Below are 16534 nucleotides of genomic sequence, written 5' to 3'. Positions count from 1 at the left end.
GTACGCTTAACGTACCTGGCGCCCAACTTAGTATTACGTCGGGAAACCTCGCGAAGATAGTCGCCCCGACACCCAGGCGGCTCAGGGCCGCGACCAGGGACGGAGGCGAAGTTGGCCGTCGCTCGCGAGCGGCGGTTACAGTATTAATAATTATGTTTTTGTGTATTAATAATTATGGTTTTTAAATAAATATTACTATTTTCTTTTATTATTGTGTTTGAACTGTATTCATTTTTTACTAAATTCACATTACAAAATAAATATATTTTTTTAACAGAATCAAAAAAATTACGATAGATTCTTACAGTACAACTTTTCCCCTTTCCATTGATCACAATTTTAATTACTTTATCTTTTTTTTTCTAATAAATACGGGCGTTTGAAAGAAAGGCAAATTTTTTCAAAAATTTTTCGTTCCTTTCTCATTTTTTTAAAAAACCATTTTTCTTTTTATATCTTCGACTTTTTAGCCAAGACCATCATAATTCTGAGATTTTTTCTTTTTGATTAAAAAAAAAAGAAGTTAAAATTGATTAAATCCCACATAGAAATAAAACCTCCAGTAGACGTCTAATGGACGTCTGCCATGAAAGTATAAACTTCCAGTGGACGTCCATTAGACGGTGTTACGAAAAGAAAGAGTTCCAAAAAAAAGAGATCAGACACAACGCGGATCCGCGGCGCTCACTCCGGCAAGGATGAGATGAGGAAAAAGTAATAAACGTGTATTAAGCGGAAAATAATAAAAAAAAACTGTGGTTTTCTATGAGACAGCTCCGTTTAATTCTTGACTCGCAAAAAATACAACGGCGGGTATTCGCTAACGCAGCCGCTTGCGAATTTCGGCGCGAAGCACGCGCGACAACGAGAGAGAAGAAAAGGCGCGCTTTTTCTCTGAGACAGAATTGCGGTCTGTGCTCTGCGACGGTCTAGCGAGTCACTGACTCGCGAGCAACGGGGTCCTTGTCTCCCTAAACCTCCGGAGGAGTCGATCACACACGGATCCGACTAAGAAGCACGGAGTGAACACGACTCCTCCAGAAGGTCGAGATGTTGACAACAGGCCCCCGCGTACCATCGATCTCACGCGGCTCGCCAGTGATATTCACGGATCGCGGAGGCCGCCGATTCGAGCAAAATATCGAGGGCTTGACTCGCCGCTAGCGAGAGCGCGAGCGCACGATAATTCGCGTTATTTGCGCCTATTTACGAAACAGACGTCCAATATAGAGCCATTAGAAGTCCACAGTTCCGCATTGTGGACGTCCATTAGACCTTCATTAGAGGTCGTCAAAGAGGTCTATTAGACGTTGTGTGGATCATTAATAGAGGCTTCACGGAGCCTCGATGGAAGACTGACGGACGTTTCGTGGATCATTAGTAGAAGCTTCATGGAGCCTCGATAGATGATTGACAAAATAAAAATTTAAAATAAAAATTTTATTTCTTTTAAATTATTTTTATCAACAGTACATACTAAATTTAGGACAAATTTTTATTAATTAATTAAATTTAAATTATATTATTTTATTTTATTCTTACTTGCCTCTGGTTTTGAATCCGGGACCTTAGGATTACGAACCTTGTACTCTATCTGCTATGCCAATTTGACTCATCGATATGGGTACTTGTTATTGTCTACATATACATATATGTTATAAACTGACGCAATTATATTATTTTTTATAAAAGCAATTAAATTTTACAAAACATATTAAAAATAAACAGCATTAATTTATTTACTTATTAATTTCATTGTTAAATTGATCTTTTTCCATAACTTTAATAATCTGATGAAAATTGCGATCTATTTAGCATTAATACTCTGAAGCGTTCAAATGGTTAATTAGATAATTTTAACTATATAGATCACATATATTCTAAGAAAAATTGAATAGTACATTTATTATTCTGTTTTTGTATTCAGTACATGATAAATTTAGATTTTGTGCATTTTTTTGTGCGCAGTAATTGTAGACAAACCGTTATTTTTGAAAACATTATCTTTATGATAATTTTTTTTAATATCAAATAGATCTCTCATTCAGGATGTTATAGTGTTGTCTGATTTCTGAATCAACTACGACGCGCATGGACGGCTCAAAAATCGGACAGCATTGTGATATCTTTTATGAGATATTAAGCTGATATCATTTAGCTGTGATATCATAAGGATAACATTTTCAAGAAACTTAAATGAAATTCTTCCATGAGATATCTCAAAGACCTCTCTTAGTAGACGTCTCTGATAAATGTTACCATTTGGACATCATTTCCAAGATATCTAAATGTTTTCTTAAAAAAGTTCTCTTAAAGTTTTCATTCTGACAAGCGTGTTGTCTGGGTAACTTCTACCATAAAAATAAATGTTCCATACAGCTATGGAAGTTTAATGAATCCTTAATGGACGTCTGTCTAACTTCCATCATGGAAATAATGTTTTATAGAGCTATGGAAGTTTAGTGGATCCCTAATGGATGTCTATCTAACTTCCATCATGGAGGTAAACCTCCAATGGAGCCATGGACGTTTACTGGATCTTTAATGGACGTCTGTCTAACTTCCGCCATAGAGGTAAACCTTCAATGGAGCCATGGAAGTTTACTGGATCCCTAATGGACGTCTAGCTAACTTCCACCATAGAGGTAAACCTCCAATGGAGCTAAGGAAATTTACTAGACCTCTAATGGACGTCCATCTGACTTCCATCATGGACATAGATGGATCTATGGAGGTTTAATGGACGTCCATTGGACATCCACTGGATGCCAATTTCTATGTGGGATACATTTGGAGATATAAGTTAACGAAATTTTGGGGTTTGCGTAACTCCTTTTTGTAGGAATCAGGAGAAAAATAAGGTGTGTAGGCAGAGAGTTAAAGAGAGCCCGCATTAATCGCCTGTTTTATGGACAACGAGTTTTGATACGATTTTGGTGGTAAATGATTGCATATTATCAAACATTCATCACTTAAAAATTTCGAATTGAGCATACCTTTTATTTCTGAGATATGAAGGATTATAGTTGATATTATTCACGAACTTGTTAAAAATACGTTTTATCAAAAAAATCACATAATACTTCTTTTATTAACAATTTTTTGTTGCTCAATTACACTTATGTAATTAGTAATATATCTCGGTAAAAAAGCTACCTCCCTCTTTTTAAACTTTTAGAAAAATCATAGTAAATACTGCAGTTTTTCAGAATTCGGTTGTACCTATATTTGAAATATTGTTATAATGTTATTGGATTTATAAAATATAAGGCCCGATTAATCCGTGTTGACATAAAATAACGTTAATAAAACTGTCCCGTCTTTTACATGTACTCTTTCTGTGCTCGCTGAGATAGATTAAAAACATTTTTCTGAAAATTGTTAGTTGACTTCTTAATGACATTCTGACTTAAACATCTTTTGAGGTCACGTTAAATTAATCTTCTAACAGCCAAACAAATCTTATCTGAATCATTTTTTTATATAAAGTTTCCATGATTTTTTTTTTCGCAGAGTTATGATTATTTGAACATTTTTATTGAGATTTTGCGATAGCGAAAGCCTTCGTCGACAACAGAAAGCAGATAAGATTTCACGCGGGGACACGTGTTCTTCTCTCTCTCTCTCTCTCTCTCTCTCTCTTTCTCTCCCTCTCTCCCTCTCCCCCCCCTCTCTCTCTCTCTCTCTCCCTCCCTCCCTCCCTCTCTCTCTCTCTCTTTCTTACGTGCTTGTATAATGTTATACGTATTAAACGCCATTACAATTTCGATTGCAAAAAATTGTAATTTTAAATTATTATTATTTCAGTCTATAAGTTAAATTGTAAAAAAAACGATTTTGTGTTAAAGCAAATTATTCGGTTTAGCGGCGCCAAGTTTTTGTAGTAAAATATTTATTTGTATTAAAATATTTATTTGTAATATTTGTACAAATAAGTATTTGTAAAAGTAGATGTTCTAATTCGTATGAATCCATTTTCATAGTTGGCGCATTATCTTCATATCATCACTTTTGTAGAAAAAATATATTTTTTTATCCTTTTACAAGAATTTGAGAACGTTTTGTATAAAAATATTTTTGAGAACGTTTTTGATTTATTAGACATTATGTTATAACGTTTAATAGCATATAAAAAACATTAATAAATGTTTTTAAAATATTTTAATAATTATTAGGACAACAATATTAATAAGTAATATTTTTGAAATATTTATCAAATGTTATGTTATAACGGTTAATAACATTTAATAAATGTTTTTAAAATATTTTAATAATATTAGAACAGCAATATTATTAAGTAACATTTTAAAAATATTTATGAAACATTAAGTTATAATGTTAAGAAAATTTCTCTAAAATTAACATTTCAAAAACGTTGATCACAATGTTTCTTGCTTACTGCGAATATCTGATTTATCATACCCATGATATCCGTGATGAGAACTACTTCCGTCATTGTGATAACGCTCGACAGGTATGTCCCAAGAAACTTTCCCGTAGCCTCCAAAATTGGTTAGAGATGTAAACGTCATCTATTCAATAAACATTTTTTTACAAGATATTGATAAATAATATTTACATATTTTACAATTTAGCACAAAGATATATGTATTTATATTATATATTATACACGCAACAGCAAAATTAAAGCATTTTGTTTCTTAAAAATAGGCAAATTTCAAGAAAATAAAACTTTGTAAAAAATTAATAAGTTGTTTTTTAAAGTGTTGATTTAAGTTTTTATTAGAGACTTGAAACCGTAAAATCGTTTTTGAAACATCTTATTATGATAACTTTATGAAGTTATATAATACCCTGGTGAAAAAGCTTCTTAAAGCGTTAAAGTAAACGAAGAGAATTAACGCTCATTGAAAGCTTTATTGACTCTCCATTAACTCTTCAAGATTTTGAAGCTTCATACACGCTCCTTGAACGTTTTATAAAGGCAGGGTTCGGGGAGACGCTATTAGCGCTAAAAGTATCATTCTATCCTTGTTGCTCATTGAATAGAAGAGACCGAAGAAAGATAGAGCACGCTAACAGCGCCAAAAATGTGCTCTCCGAACCCAATCAAAGTATGTATGGAATGTTATACTACGCTTTCTATACACTTTAATAAGTGATGTTTTCTTTACATTTTCCAAACACTTCACAAAATGTATATGAAGCATTCTGAAACGCTTTCGTTACGCTCCAACTTTTTATTTCACCAACACTTCATCTACACTTTCTAAAAAGTTCACAAAATGTATACGACCGAAGCATTCCGAAATGCTTTCTTTACGCTCTAATATTTTATATATATTTTACCAACTCTTCATCTATGCTTCCCTAACGCTACGCGAAGAGTGTATAGAGCCATACATTTTCCACACATTTCAATAATTAACACTTAGAAACTCTTTGTCTACGCTTCTTGAACACGCCGCAAAGTGTATACGTAATATATAAACACGACAAAATTATCTGTTATTAAAAAAAGTATTTAAAAAACGTACCAAGTATACGCACGCAAAAAACGCCTTCAAAAATGTATTCTTGTACAAAACAACTTAGATTTGACTCTACAAAATAAGAGTATTGAGTTTTTTCTCTGCAAAAGTAATGATATGAAGAAAAACGCCAACCAAAAAAATGGATATTTATACGAAATAAAACATCTATTTTTTTAATTACACAGCCACACAAAAAAAGTGGTTGGTCCGGCGGACCAAACTAATCAATCCTTATGTATTTTGACCCGCTGAATTCAAATCAAGGTCAGAATTGCTGAATTGGATCATTTTTCCTACTCTCAAAAAAACACCTTCTAAAAGCAGTTTGTGTCACAAATGTATAATCCAGAGTGTGCAAGCTTGCGTAATCACATTATCCGAGGAAAATTCAATAGGTATGACAAGTCTGAGCTTTTGTGAATAAATAGCGTAGAAAATTCACTCCCTTTTTCTATTATATACAACTCTTTTATTCTCGAAGGTTTGGATTTACGAACAAACTGAAATCTGGATGTTACAAATCTGATGAGTGGAGACTATTCGATTCTCCTAAGAGAAGCTTGAAAACAGTGTTGCTGCACAATATTAATGTATATGCTTCCATTCTTGTAGCGCACTCGGTAATGATAAAAGAGGGACTGTCCCGATTGCGTACATAAGTGATTCGACACAATTGTATTTCTCAATCGGACAGAGTCCCGATTGGACACAGACTCGATTGGACACAATTCCGATTGCACACCGTCCCGATCGGACACAGACCCTATTAGACACAATAGCGATCGGACACATAACATTTGAATTTACCATAGCGTTCATTTTGTGAATATAGTTTTTTTTCTTCTTTTATTGTTTTTTATTTCGTTTTTTAACTGTTTTTCTTATTTTTCAGTGCAATTGGCGGTGGAATTGAGCCGTGTCGATTGATCTGCGTTTGAATTAGAATATTTTGTTAGTATTTTTTATTTTTTTATTTTTTTTATGTTTTTCAGTTTGTATTTTTTTCCTTTTTTAATGTTTTGCAATTTTATATGTTTTTGTTATAACTTACTTTCTTCTTTTTCAATGTAATCGATCTGCTTTAGTTCATCAAAATAATGCCTCGCAGAAGATCAAACTTAGGTCGTCGTAGTTGCAGAGCAGAAGCAGTGCGACGAATAATTGCAAATAAAACTGAGGAAAAACGGGCATCAGCAAACGAGCGAAACAGACAAAGAATGGCTCAAATACGTGCCGAGGAAGCAGCAGAGAGACATGCAGCCAGACTTAAGGATGCACGGTTGAGAGCACGGCAATCGCTTTCAGATCTGCTTCGTTCTCAACAGAATGAACGCGACAGGCTGAGAGTGGCTGAATGACGTCAACGAGAAACAGCACATCAGCGTCAAACACGACTCCGTGGTCAGCAATCACGCGATTACAATCGCCTTGCATTCCGGTACAACCCAGCTGATTATAGTTTGAGCCGGCATGTTCTCATCGGCACTATGACTGAAGTGTGTTCTTATATATTGTAAGACTCTGAAATTTAATGGAGAAACGAAAGGAATGTGTTGCGCCGCCAGAAAAATTAAAATTGTTTCAACTTGAAGAACCGCCAGAGCCATTAAAAACTTTGCTTGCCGGATATACCGTCGAATCAAAACATTTCCTATCTAACATCAGGAAATACAATTTATGCTTCCAAATAACGTCGTTTGACGCAGAAATCGTAACAGCTCAATTTATGCCAACTTTCAAAGTAAAAGGACAAATTTATCATAAAGCCGGGTCTCTGCCTCCGTTCTCAGAAGGTCAACATAAATTCCTACAAATGTATTTCATCGGTGATGCAAAATATAAATTGAATGCACGCTGCGGAATTTCTACCGGCATAAAAAGGTTTATTCCCAACAAACACTAAGTTACATGTAACGTACCTGTTAGTTGTAATTTCCCACTCAACAATGTAATTGTAATATAACACGTGTGTTATATTGCAATTATATTATTGAGTGGGAAATTACAACTAACAAGCATGTAACTTTGTGTTTGCTGGGTCGTTTCCTAACTGCGAGAGCTTCTTCACGAAAAAAACAATTTAGTGTGTTTGTTCAAAACAGCAATTGAAATGATGCCATCGGGAGCGTCCGAAATGACCACATTCGAAACGGCCACGTTCGAAATAGCCACGTTCGGAATGGCCACGGAAAATATTGCACGTGGTTCAATTTGCCCACGTTTGAAACGGCCACGTCCGAAATGGCCACGTTCGAAACGGCCACGTTCGGAATGGCCACGTCCGGAATGGCTACGAGAAATATTGCACGGAATTCAATTTGCTCACGTTCGAAACGACCACGTCCGAAATGGTTACATTCGGAACGGCCACGTTCGAAACGACCACGTTCGAAATGACCACGTTTGAAATGACCACGTTCGAAATGACCACGTTCGAAATGACCACGTTCGAAATGACCACGTATGTTTTACATAATTTTCAGTACAATGCACATGGGTTAGCGACGTAGGCTGAAATCACATGGTGCGGAATAGAGCTGAGGAATAGAATGTGCGTCATAGAAGCAGCCAATCAGAGCTTTGCCGCATCAACGCATACTGATCCCACACAGCACACTTTATTCTGAGGATATCCCAAATTATCCCAGACAGACGAAGGCGATCCCACGGATATCTCAATGAGTAGCTCCCGGGATATCCTACAAAAATATCTTAAAATATCGTAAAACATCTTAAGATATCATATGATATCTTATTAATATATTTCGATATCCCCAAAAAATATCTTAAAATATTATAAGATATTGTAAGATATTCGTTAATATCTTACGATATCCTATTACATCCAAATAATATCCCATCATATCTTTTTTATCTCTACAATTAATGGAGCATAAATCAAGTGTAAAGAAAAAGTTAATTATAATGTAACAAAAGAGTGACAGAAGCGTAAATTAAATCTTTAAGAAACGTAGATTAAAACGTCAGAACATAAAGAAAATACACTTATGGAAACAATGTGGCATATTAATAATATGCTACATATACTAAAAAATTATAAAAAATGACATTAAAAAAATTTTTTTATTTTATACAAACAGAGCAAAAACAGATTTTTTAATAAGTTAGTCTACATACTATTTCGCGCGCATATAAAAATAGTAAAAAAAGTAAAAAAAATGGTAAAACTTCATATTTATTTATAAAAATATAAGTTAACTATACATGTTTTATCCTTCTGACAACATCTATTGTAATGATCTATAACAAATATGAATCCATAAACAAGAAGTGTTTATGGATCACCACGAAGCGTTAGAATGCGTACGGTCTTCAAAGTCAAGCGACATTGGCGAGGGTTGACACTTGGATGGGTGACCGTTTTTTTAGGTATAGAGATATTAAACTATTAAACATGCTTTAACAGGTACGACGGCTTGGCTGAATTATGTTATATTATAGTCTTCTTTCTCTTACAAAATTGCCGTAAAAATGATTAGAATTTTTTATTTTTTGTTCAAGTTTTTTTCAATTCTTAGAAATTCTCAAAAATACTTAGAAATATTCAAAAATTTTTTTAAGTAATCAAAATTTTTTATTTTAAAAATTTTTCCGAGAAACGTTTCAATTATAAAAAATTGAAACATTTATCAGAAATCCTGAAAAAAATTTTTTTAATTCTGACAAATTTTTTTACTAGGGTATATTACGATATCTAAGGAAATCTCTTGGACATCCTCTGGATATCGTTTGAGATATCTACAGGATATCAAATCGGTGGACATTTGTGCATCCCTTGGATATCTCTCGGATATCGCAGACGGTTCACGGATATCCAATGATATTGCGATATCCCAAAATGACATCCCAGAGACATCCCTAGGATAAAGTGTGCTGTGTGGGATGTGGCAAAGCTGTGATTGGCTGCTTCTATGAAGCACGTTCTATTTTGCAGCTCTATTCCGCACCATGTGATTTCGGCCCTTAGACGGGGTGGGTGCGGGAGGGGCCAAAGGCCCCCCTTGCACCCCCCACCCTTGTGTGTGTGTGTGTGTGTGTGTGCGCGCGCGCGCGCGCAAAGCATTCTCTGCACCACATGGGTTTGCAACTTTCCACGCAAACAAAAAAAAATTATTCCAAACATGGCCGTTTCGAACGTGGCCATTACGAACGTGACCATTACAAACGTGGTAATTTTAAACGTGGCCATTCCGAACGTAACCATTTTCCACACAGCACACTTTATCCTAGAGATGCCCCTGGGATGTCATTTTGGGGTATCGCAATATCGTTGGATATCCGTGGACCGTCTGCGATATCCAAGGAATATCCAAGGGATGCACAAATGTCCACCAATTTGACATCCTGTAGATATCTCAAACGATATCCAGAGGATGTCCAAGGAATTTCCTGAGATATCGTAATATACCCTAGTGACAAAATTTGTCAAAATTAAAAAAATTTTTTTCAGGATTTCTGATAAATATTCCAATTTTTTATGAGAATTGAAACGTTTCTCGGAAAAACTTTAAAAATAAAAAATTTTTATTAATTTAGAAAATTTTTGAATATTTTTAAGTATTTTTGAGAGTTTCTAAGAATTGAAAAAAACTTGAACAAAAAATAAAAAATTCTAATTATTTTTACGGTAATCTTGTAAAAGGAAGAAGACTATAAGAACATGTTTCAGCCAAGCCACAGTCGTACCCGTTAAAGCATGTTTAATCTCTATATCTGAAAAAACGGTCACCAATCCAAGTGTCAACCATCACCGACGTTGCTTGACTTCGAAGACCGTACGCATCCTAACGCCACATGATAATCCATGAACACTTCTTGTCTATGCATACATATTTGTTATAGATTATTACAATAGATGTTATCAGAAGGATGAAATATGTACAGTTAACTTACATTTTTATGAATAAATATGAAGTTTTAGTTTTTTATTCATTTTTACATATGCGTGCAAAATAGCATGTGGAATAACTTATTAAAAAGTTTGTTTTTGCTCTGTTTGTATAAAATCAAAAAAATTTTTTAATGTCATTTTTTATAATTTTTTAGTATTATTAATATATACCACATTATTTTGATAAGTGTACTTTCTTTATGTTCTGTTTTAATTTACGTTTCTTAGAGATTTAATTAACGCTTTTGTCACTCTTTTATTACATTATAATTCACTTTTCCTTTACACTTGATTTACGCTCTATTAATTGTAGAGATAAAAGATATGATGGGATAATATTGGAAACAGTGTCCCGATTGGACACGGACTCGATTGGACACAGTCCCGATTGCACACCGTCCCGATTGAACATAGTTCCGATTGGACACGGACTCGATTGGACACGGACCCGATTGCACACCGACCCGATTGCACACGGACCCGATTGCGTACCGATCCGATTGCACACGACCCGTTTGCACACGGACTTGATTGCACACCGATCTGATTGCGCATACATCTTATACATACTTTATAGTCGCAAACCCATGTGGTGCAGAAAATGCTTTGTACACACACACACACACGGGTGAATGCAAGGGGGGCTTCGTCCCTCCCCTTCCGCACCAATCTCGTCCAAGTTGCTAACCTATGTACTATCTAGAATGCGGAATCGTATCGTGTGCAATCGGGTCCGTGTGCAAACGGGTCGGTGAGCAATCGGGTCCGTGTGCAATCGGGTCCGTGTGCAATCGGATCCGTGTCCAATTGGGTCCGTGTCCAATCGAGTCTGTGTCCAATTGAGTCCATGTCCAATCGGGAAACACTACTGTGTCCAATCGCTTATGTGCGGAATCGGGATAGTCCCCCGTTAAATCGATCAAATACATTTGTAAGTACGTGAATAAAGGCAGCAACACGGAAGTTTTTGGCGTGCAACCAGAAAAAAGTGACAGAAATGCGGTCATACATATCGATAAAATCGCACAGTATCAGGCTGGAAAATACATAAGCAGCAATAAAGCTGTATGGCAAATTCTTTCATTTTCCATACATGAACGAAGTCCAGCTGTTGTTCACTTAGCAATACATCTAGAAAATGAACAACACGTTTATTTCACAGCTGCAAATGTGCAACAAATAGCCCCGAATCCACCGGTTACAAGGTTTACTGCTTTTTTCACGTTATGTCAAAATGACGCGTATGCGAAAACACTGCTCTATTCGGAAGTGCCTACGTATTACACATGGAATACGAGTAAAAAATCATTTGAACGACGCAAACGAGGAGAACGAGCGGATAACCTGGCATATTCAAAGAAAATACGATAGGCAGACTGTACACCGTACATCCCAATCAAGATACTTTCTTCGCATGTTGTTGATAAATGTGCCCGGTCTAACGTCTTTCTAGCAAATGAGAATTGTCAACGGCGTTACACATGCCACTTACCACAAGGCATGTCAAGCTCTAAATTTATTAGAAAACGACCGACACTCGGATGTATGCATTAATGACGCGTGCAACACGTCCCATCCAAATCAAATTCGTGCATTGTTTGCAATTATATTGACCGCCTGCTCTCCAACAGAGTTATGGGAGAAATATAAATTGCACATGGCTGATGATATTTTCCGACGAATACGCAAGAATAATTCAAATATGAACATAGACTTCACAGCAGAAATCTACAACAAAGCGTTGATAATGATTGAAGATTTGTGCTTAGAAATCGCGAACAAAGTTTTCAATCAATTGGAAATGCCATCACCGAATCGATGTGCTGCTGCTTCGTTCGATGTAGAATTGCGTCGTGAACAAAATTACAGCACGGGTGATCTTTTGTCGTATGTGCAATCAAATATTCCTAAGCTAACGCTTGAGCAAAAAGACATTTACGATTAAATAATGCAAACTGTCAATAACGGGATTGGAGAAATCTTCTTCTTAGATGCGCCAGAAGGAACTGGTAAAACATTCCTAATTAGATTGATTTTGGCAGCAATTCAATCCCAAAATGACATAGCCTTAGCTCTTGCGTCATCCGGAATAGCTGCACATTGTTACCAAGTGGAAGAACTCATTCCGCTTTGAAATTGCCATTGAACATGCAATTTATTGAAACTCCCACGTGCAACATTTCCAAAGCATCCGGCATGGAAAAAGTATTGCAGAAATGCAAACTTATTGTTTGGAATGAATGCACAATGGCGCACAAAAAATTGCTCGAAGCTCTTGATCGATCATTGCAAGATTTGCGTGGAAACATCAGACCATTTAGGAACACATTAATATTGCTTGCAGGAGATTTCAGGCAAACATTACCTGTAATTCTTCGATCGACAGTGGACGAAATAAATGCTTGCCTGAAAAACTCTACTTTGTGGCAACATGTAAAGACGTTGAAATGGGTGGCACTCACTTGGACACGGTTCAAATGGACACAGTGCATTTGGACACGATATCTTGCGCACGGTTCAAATGACCACGGTGCATTTGCACACTGTACATTTGGACACAAAAGAAATTTTATTGAAAATGTACACCAGTTATATGCACACGTAAAATTTGACCACCAGATATTTGCACACGAAAAAATAACCACCGTTCACTTGAACACGTAAAAGTTGTACACCATTCATTTACACACCGCTCACTTGCACACCGCTCATTTGCACACCATTCACTTGCACACCGTTCACTTGCCCACCACTCATTTGCACACCAAGAAATGCGCACCGATTATTTGCACACGGAAAGATGCACACCGATTATTTGCACACGAAAAGATGCACACCAATCATTTGCACACGGAAAGATGCGCACTGATCATTTGCACACGGAAAGATGCGCACTGATTATTTGCACACGGAAAGATGCGCACTGATCATTTGCACACGGAAAGATGCACACTGATCATTTGCACACGGAAAGATGCGCACTGATCATTTGCACACGGAAAGATGCACACTGATCATTTGCACACGAAAAGATGCGCACCGTTCACTTGGACACATAAAAGTTGCACATCATTTATTTGCACACCGCTCACTTGCACACCATTCACTTGCCTACTACTCATTTGCACACCAAGAAATGCGCGCCGATCATTTGCACACGAAAAGATGCACACCGATTATTTGCACACGGAAAGATGCGCACCGATTATTTGCACACGAAAAGATGCGCACCGATCATTTGCACACGGAAAGATGCGCACTGATCGTTTGCATACCAAAAGATGCACATTGATCATTTGCACATCGTTCATTTGGACACGGTGCTTTTGGACACCGTTTATTTGCACACCGCTCAGTTGCATACCGTTCAATTGCACACCATTTAAGTCGCTAACCCATGTACACATTGCAAACGCAGCCATAATGTATGAATATTTAATATGCGTTTGATTGAACGTTGTGCAATTGAACGGTGTGCAATTGAACGGTGTGCAACTGAGCGGTGTGCAAATAAACGGTGTCCAAAAGCACCGTGTCCAAATAAACGGTGTGCAAATAATCGGTGTGCATCTTTTGGTATGCAAACGATCAGTGCGCATCTTTCCGTGTGCAAATGATCGGTGCGCATCTTTCCGTGTGCAAATAATCGGTGTGCATCTTTTCGTGTGCAAATGATCGGCGCGCATTTCTTGGTGTGCAAATGAGTAGTAGGCAAGTGAATGGTGTGCAAGTGAGCGGTGTGCAAATAAATGATATGCAACTTTTACGTGTCCAAGTGAACGGTGGGCATTTTTTTGTGTGCGAATATCCGGTGTGGAAATATGTGGAAATATCCTTTGGTCAAATTTTACGTGTGCATATAACTAATGTACATTTTCAATAAAATTTCTTTTGTGTCCAAATGCACAGTGTGCAAATGCACCATGGCCATTTAAACCGTGTGCAAGTGCACCGCTCCCCGTTAGAAATTAACTACAAATATGCGTGTCCAGCTACAAAACGATCGATCAGCTAAAAAATTCTCACATCAATTGCTGAAAATTGGGAACGGAAAAATGCGGGTTGATCTGACCTCAGGACGAATTTTATTGTCTTATAACTTCTGCAATTTAGTGACGTCAAAAGAAGAATTGGTTGAAAAAGTATTTCCCAATATTCAAACCAATTATAAGAATCACGATTGGTTGAGTGAACGAGTTATTCTTGCGGCCAAAAACAATGGAACAACAAAAAATATTGTATACCCACAAACATTGTGAAATTAAACATATTAGAAACGTGCGCTTTCTTTTTTCTTTTTTTTTTCAATTTAACCAGAGTGAACCATAGCAACGCGTGGCCGGACACAGCTAGTTTATTTATAAAAATATATGTTAACTATACATGTTTCAGCCTTCTTACAAATCTATAGGAATGATTTATAAGAAATATATAATGCATAAACATGAAGTATGCATGAATCGTCACGAAGCGTTAGGATACGTACGATCTTCAAAGTCAAGCAACGTCGGCGATGGTTCACACTTGGATGGTTAACCGTTTTCTTGGGTGCAGAAATTAAGCAAGATCTCCATAAAACATCGAGAGAACATTGAAATTTACATCCATAGTACATCTCTGGAACATCATGCTAGTTATCTCGCGATTGTAATGAGATCGTCTTTTTACGATCCTATGCGGATCCCATGAGACGATCTCGTTACAATCGTGGGATAACTAGCGTGATGTCCCAAGTACTATGGATGTAAATTTGTTGTCTGGGATTTGACATATCGTGACATATGTACAATCCTATGGGCATCCCATGAAACGATCTCGTGACAATCGCGGGATAACTAGCATGATGTTCCAAGGACGTACTATGGATGTAAATTTCAATGTCTTCTCGATGTCTTATGGAGATCTTGGCCTATCGTAGGGACGTCTTTAGGACGTCAGCAAGATCATCCTACTGCAATAAAGAAAGCGGACATTTACGATCCTATGGGGATCCCATGAGACGATCTCGTTACAATCGTGGGATAACTAGCGTGATGTTCCAAGTACTATAGATGTAAATTTGTTGTCTGGGATTTGACATATAGTGACATATGTACAATCGCGTGTAATAATAAATATTGTAACAATCAAAATGTATATATAAAATACATACATTTTAGTAATTTATTTAAAATTAAAATTAAAATGACAAATAAGTAAAAACGTAAACAAGGTAAAGAATAATGATAAATATTATTACTATAAAAATAATTATAAATATTACATTTAATTAAATAATTGTAAATATTTATTTAAATATTTTTTTATTTAAATATTGTTTTGGTTTGTCTTAATGAATATCACTTATGATGTCGTGGCACGTACAGTTCTTTCCATTAGAATTAATGTAATAAATTTTTCATTATTGTAACAAACAAATATATATCAGATAAGTAGCTAATATTATTTACATAAAATAGAGAATACAATATGTGCTTTCTGCAATTGCAAATGTTGAATCGATTCTTTCCCTGTATTAATTTTTTCAGCTATCCACGCACTTGAAGACTACTAATAAGAATTGAGACTTGAACACTTACAGACAAAAAAGACATTGTCCATAAAGAAGACAACTGTAGCAAAATTAAGTATAAAAATTATTTTGTGAATGAAAAACGGAAGCGCCACGAGAAAAAAAAATCGTAAGAAAAATTTTCTGTAAAACAAGGAAAGTTAAAAAAAGAATAGGAAGTAAGAATATTTTTATCAATTTGTTTCTTTTTCGACAAATTCTGACAATTCATGTAAGATTAATAGCATATCTAAATCTTTACTTTTTTTTATTTTTTGTCAAATATTTTATAAGTTTTCTTTTTTTTTCTTCAAAAGATTGTTTTTTTATCTCGTCCAAAATGTTGGATGGTTTAATATGCTATGGATACTTTTTTGATGCTCTGTTAAATTTACTGTAAAATAATATTGAATTGTTAAAATAGTAAAAATATTTGGCGAGTAATTGCAATAAAATGTTCATAATACATTTAAAAAATGCGGTAATTGTGGAGTGCTTGTTAAGATTTTTTTTAAGTTTCCGATTGTGTCGCTCGGATACCCTCCCGAGGGTGCGACCTTGTTGTGGTGGGAGGGC

The 16534-nt window shown here is 35.9% G+C and overlaps 1 protein-coding gene across 1 annotated transcript in view; it reads right to left on the bottom strand.

Annotated features, from left to right (window-relative positions):
* The window catches only part of LOC105830993, a 151806-nt gene that overhangs the window by 65946 nt on the left and 69326 nt on the right, over positions 1 to 16534 (bottom strand). The window contains exon 2 of the mRNA XM_036284615.1: positions 4423 to 4532. Coding sequence (XP_036140508.1) covers positions 4423 to 4532 — 110 coding nt within the window. The remainder of the gene's footprint in view (positions 1 to 4422; positions 4533 to 16534) is intronic.

This window comes from Monomorium pharaonis, chromosome 3 (genome assembly GCF_013373865.1).
Source record: "Monomorium pharaonis isolate MP-MQ-018 chromosome 3, ASM1337386v2, whole genome shotgun sequence".
In the NCBI taxonomy this organism is placed as follows: domain Eukaryota; kingdom Metazoa; phylum Arthropoda; class Insecta; order Hymenoptera; family Formicidae; genus Monomorium; species Monomorium pharaonis.
This window is presented reverse-complemented; position numbering and strand designations above follow the sequence as displayed.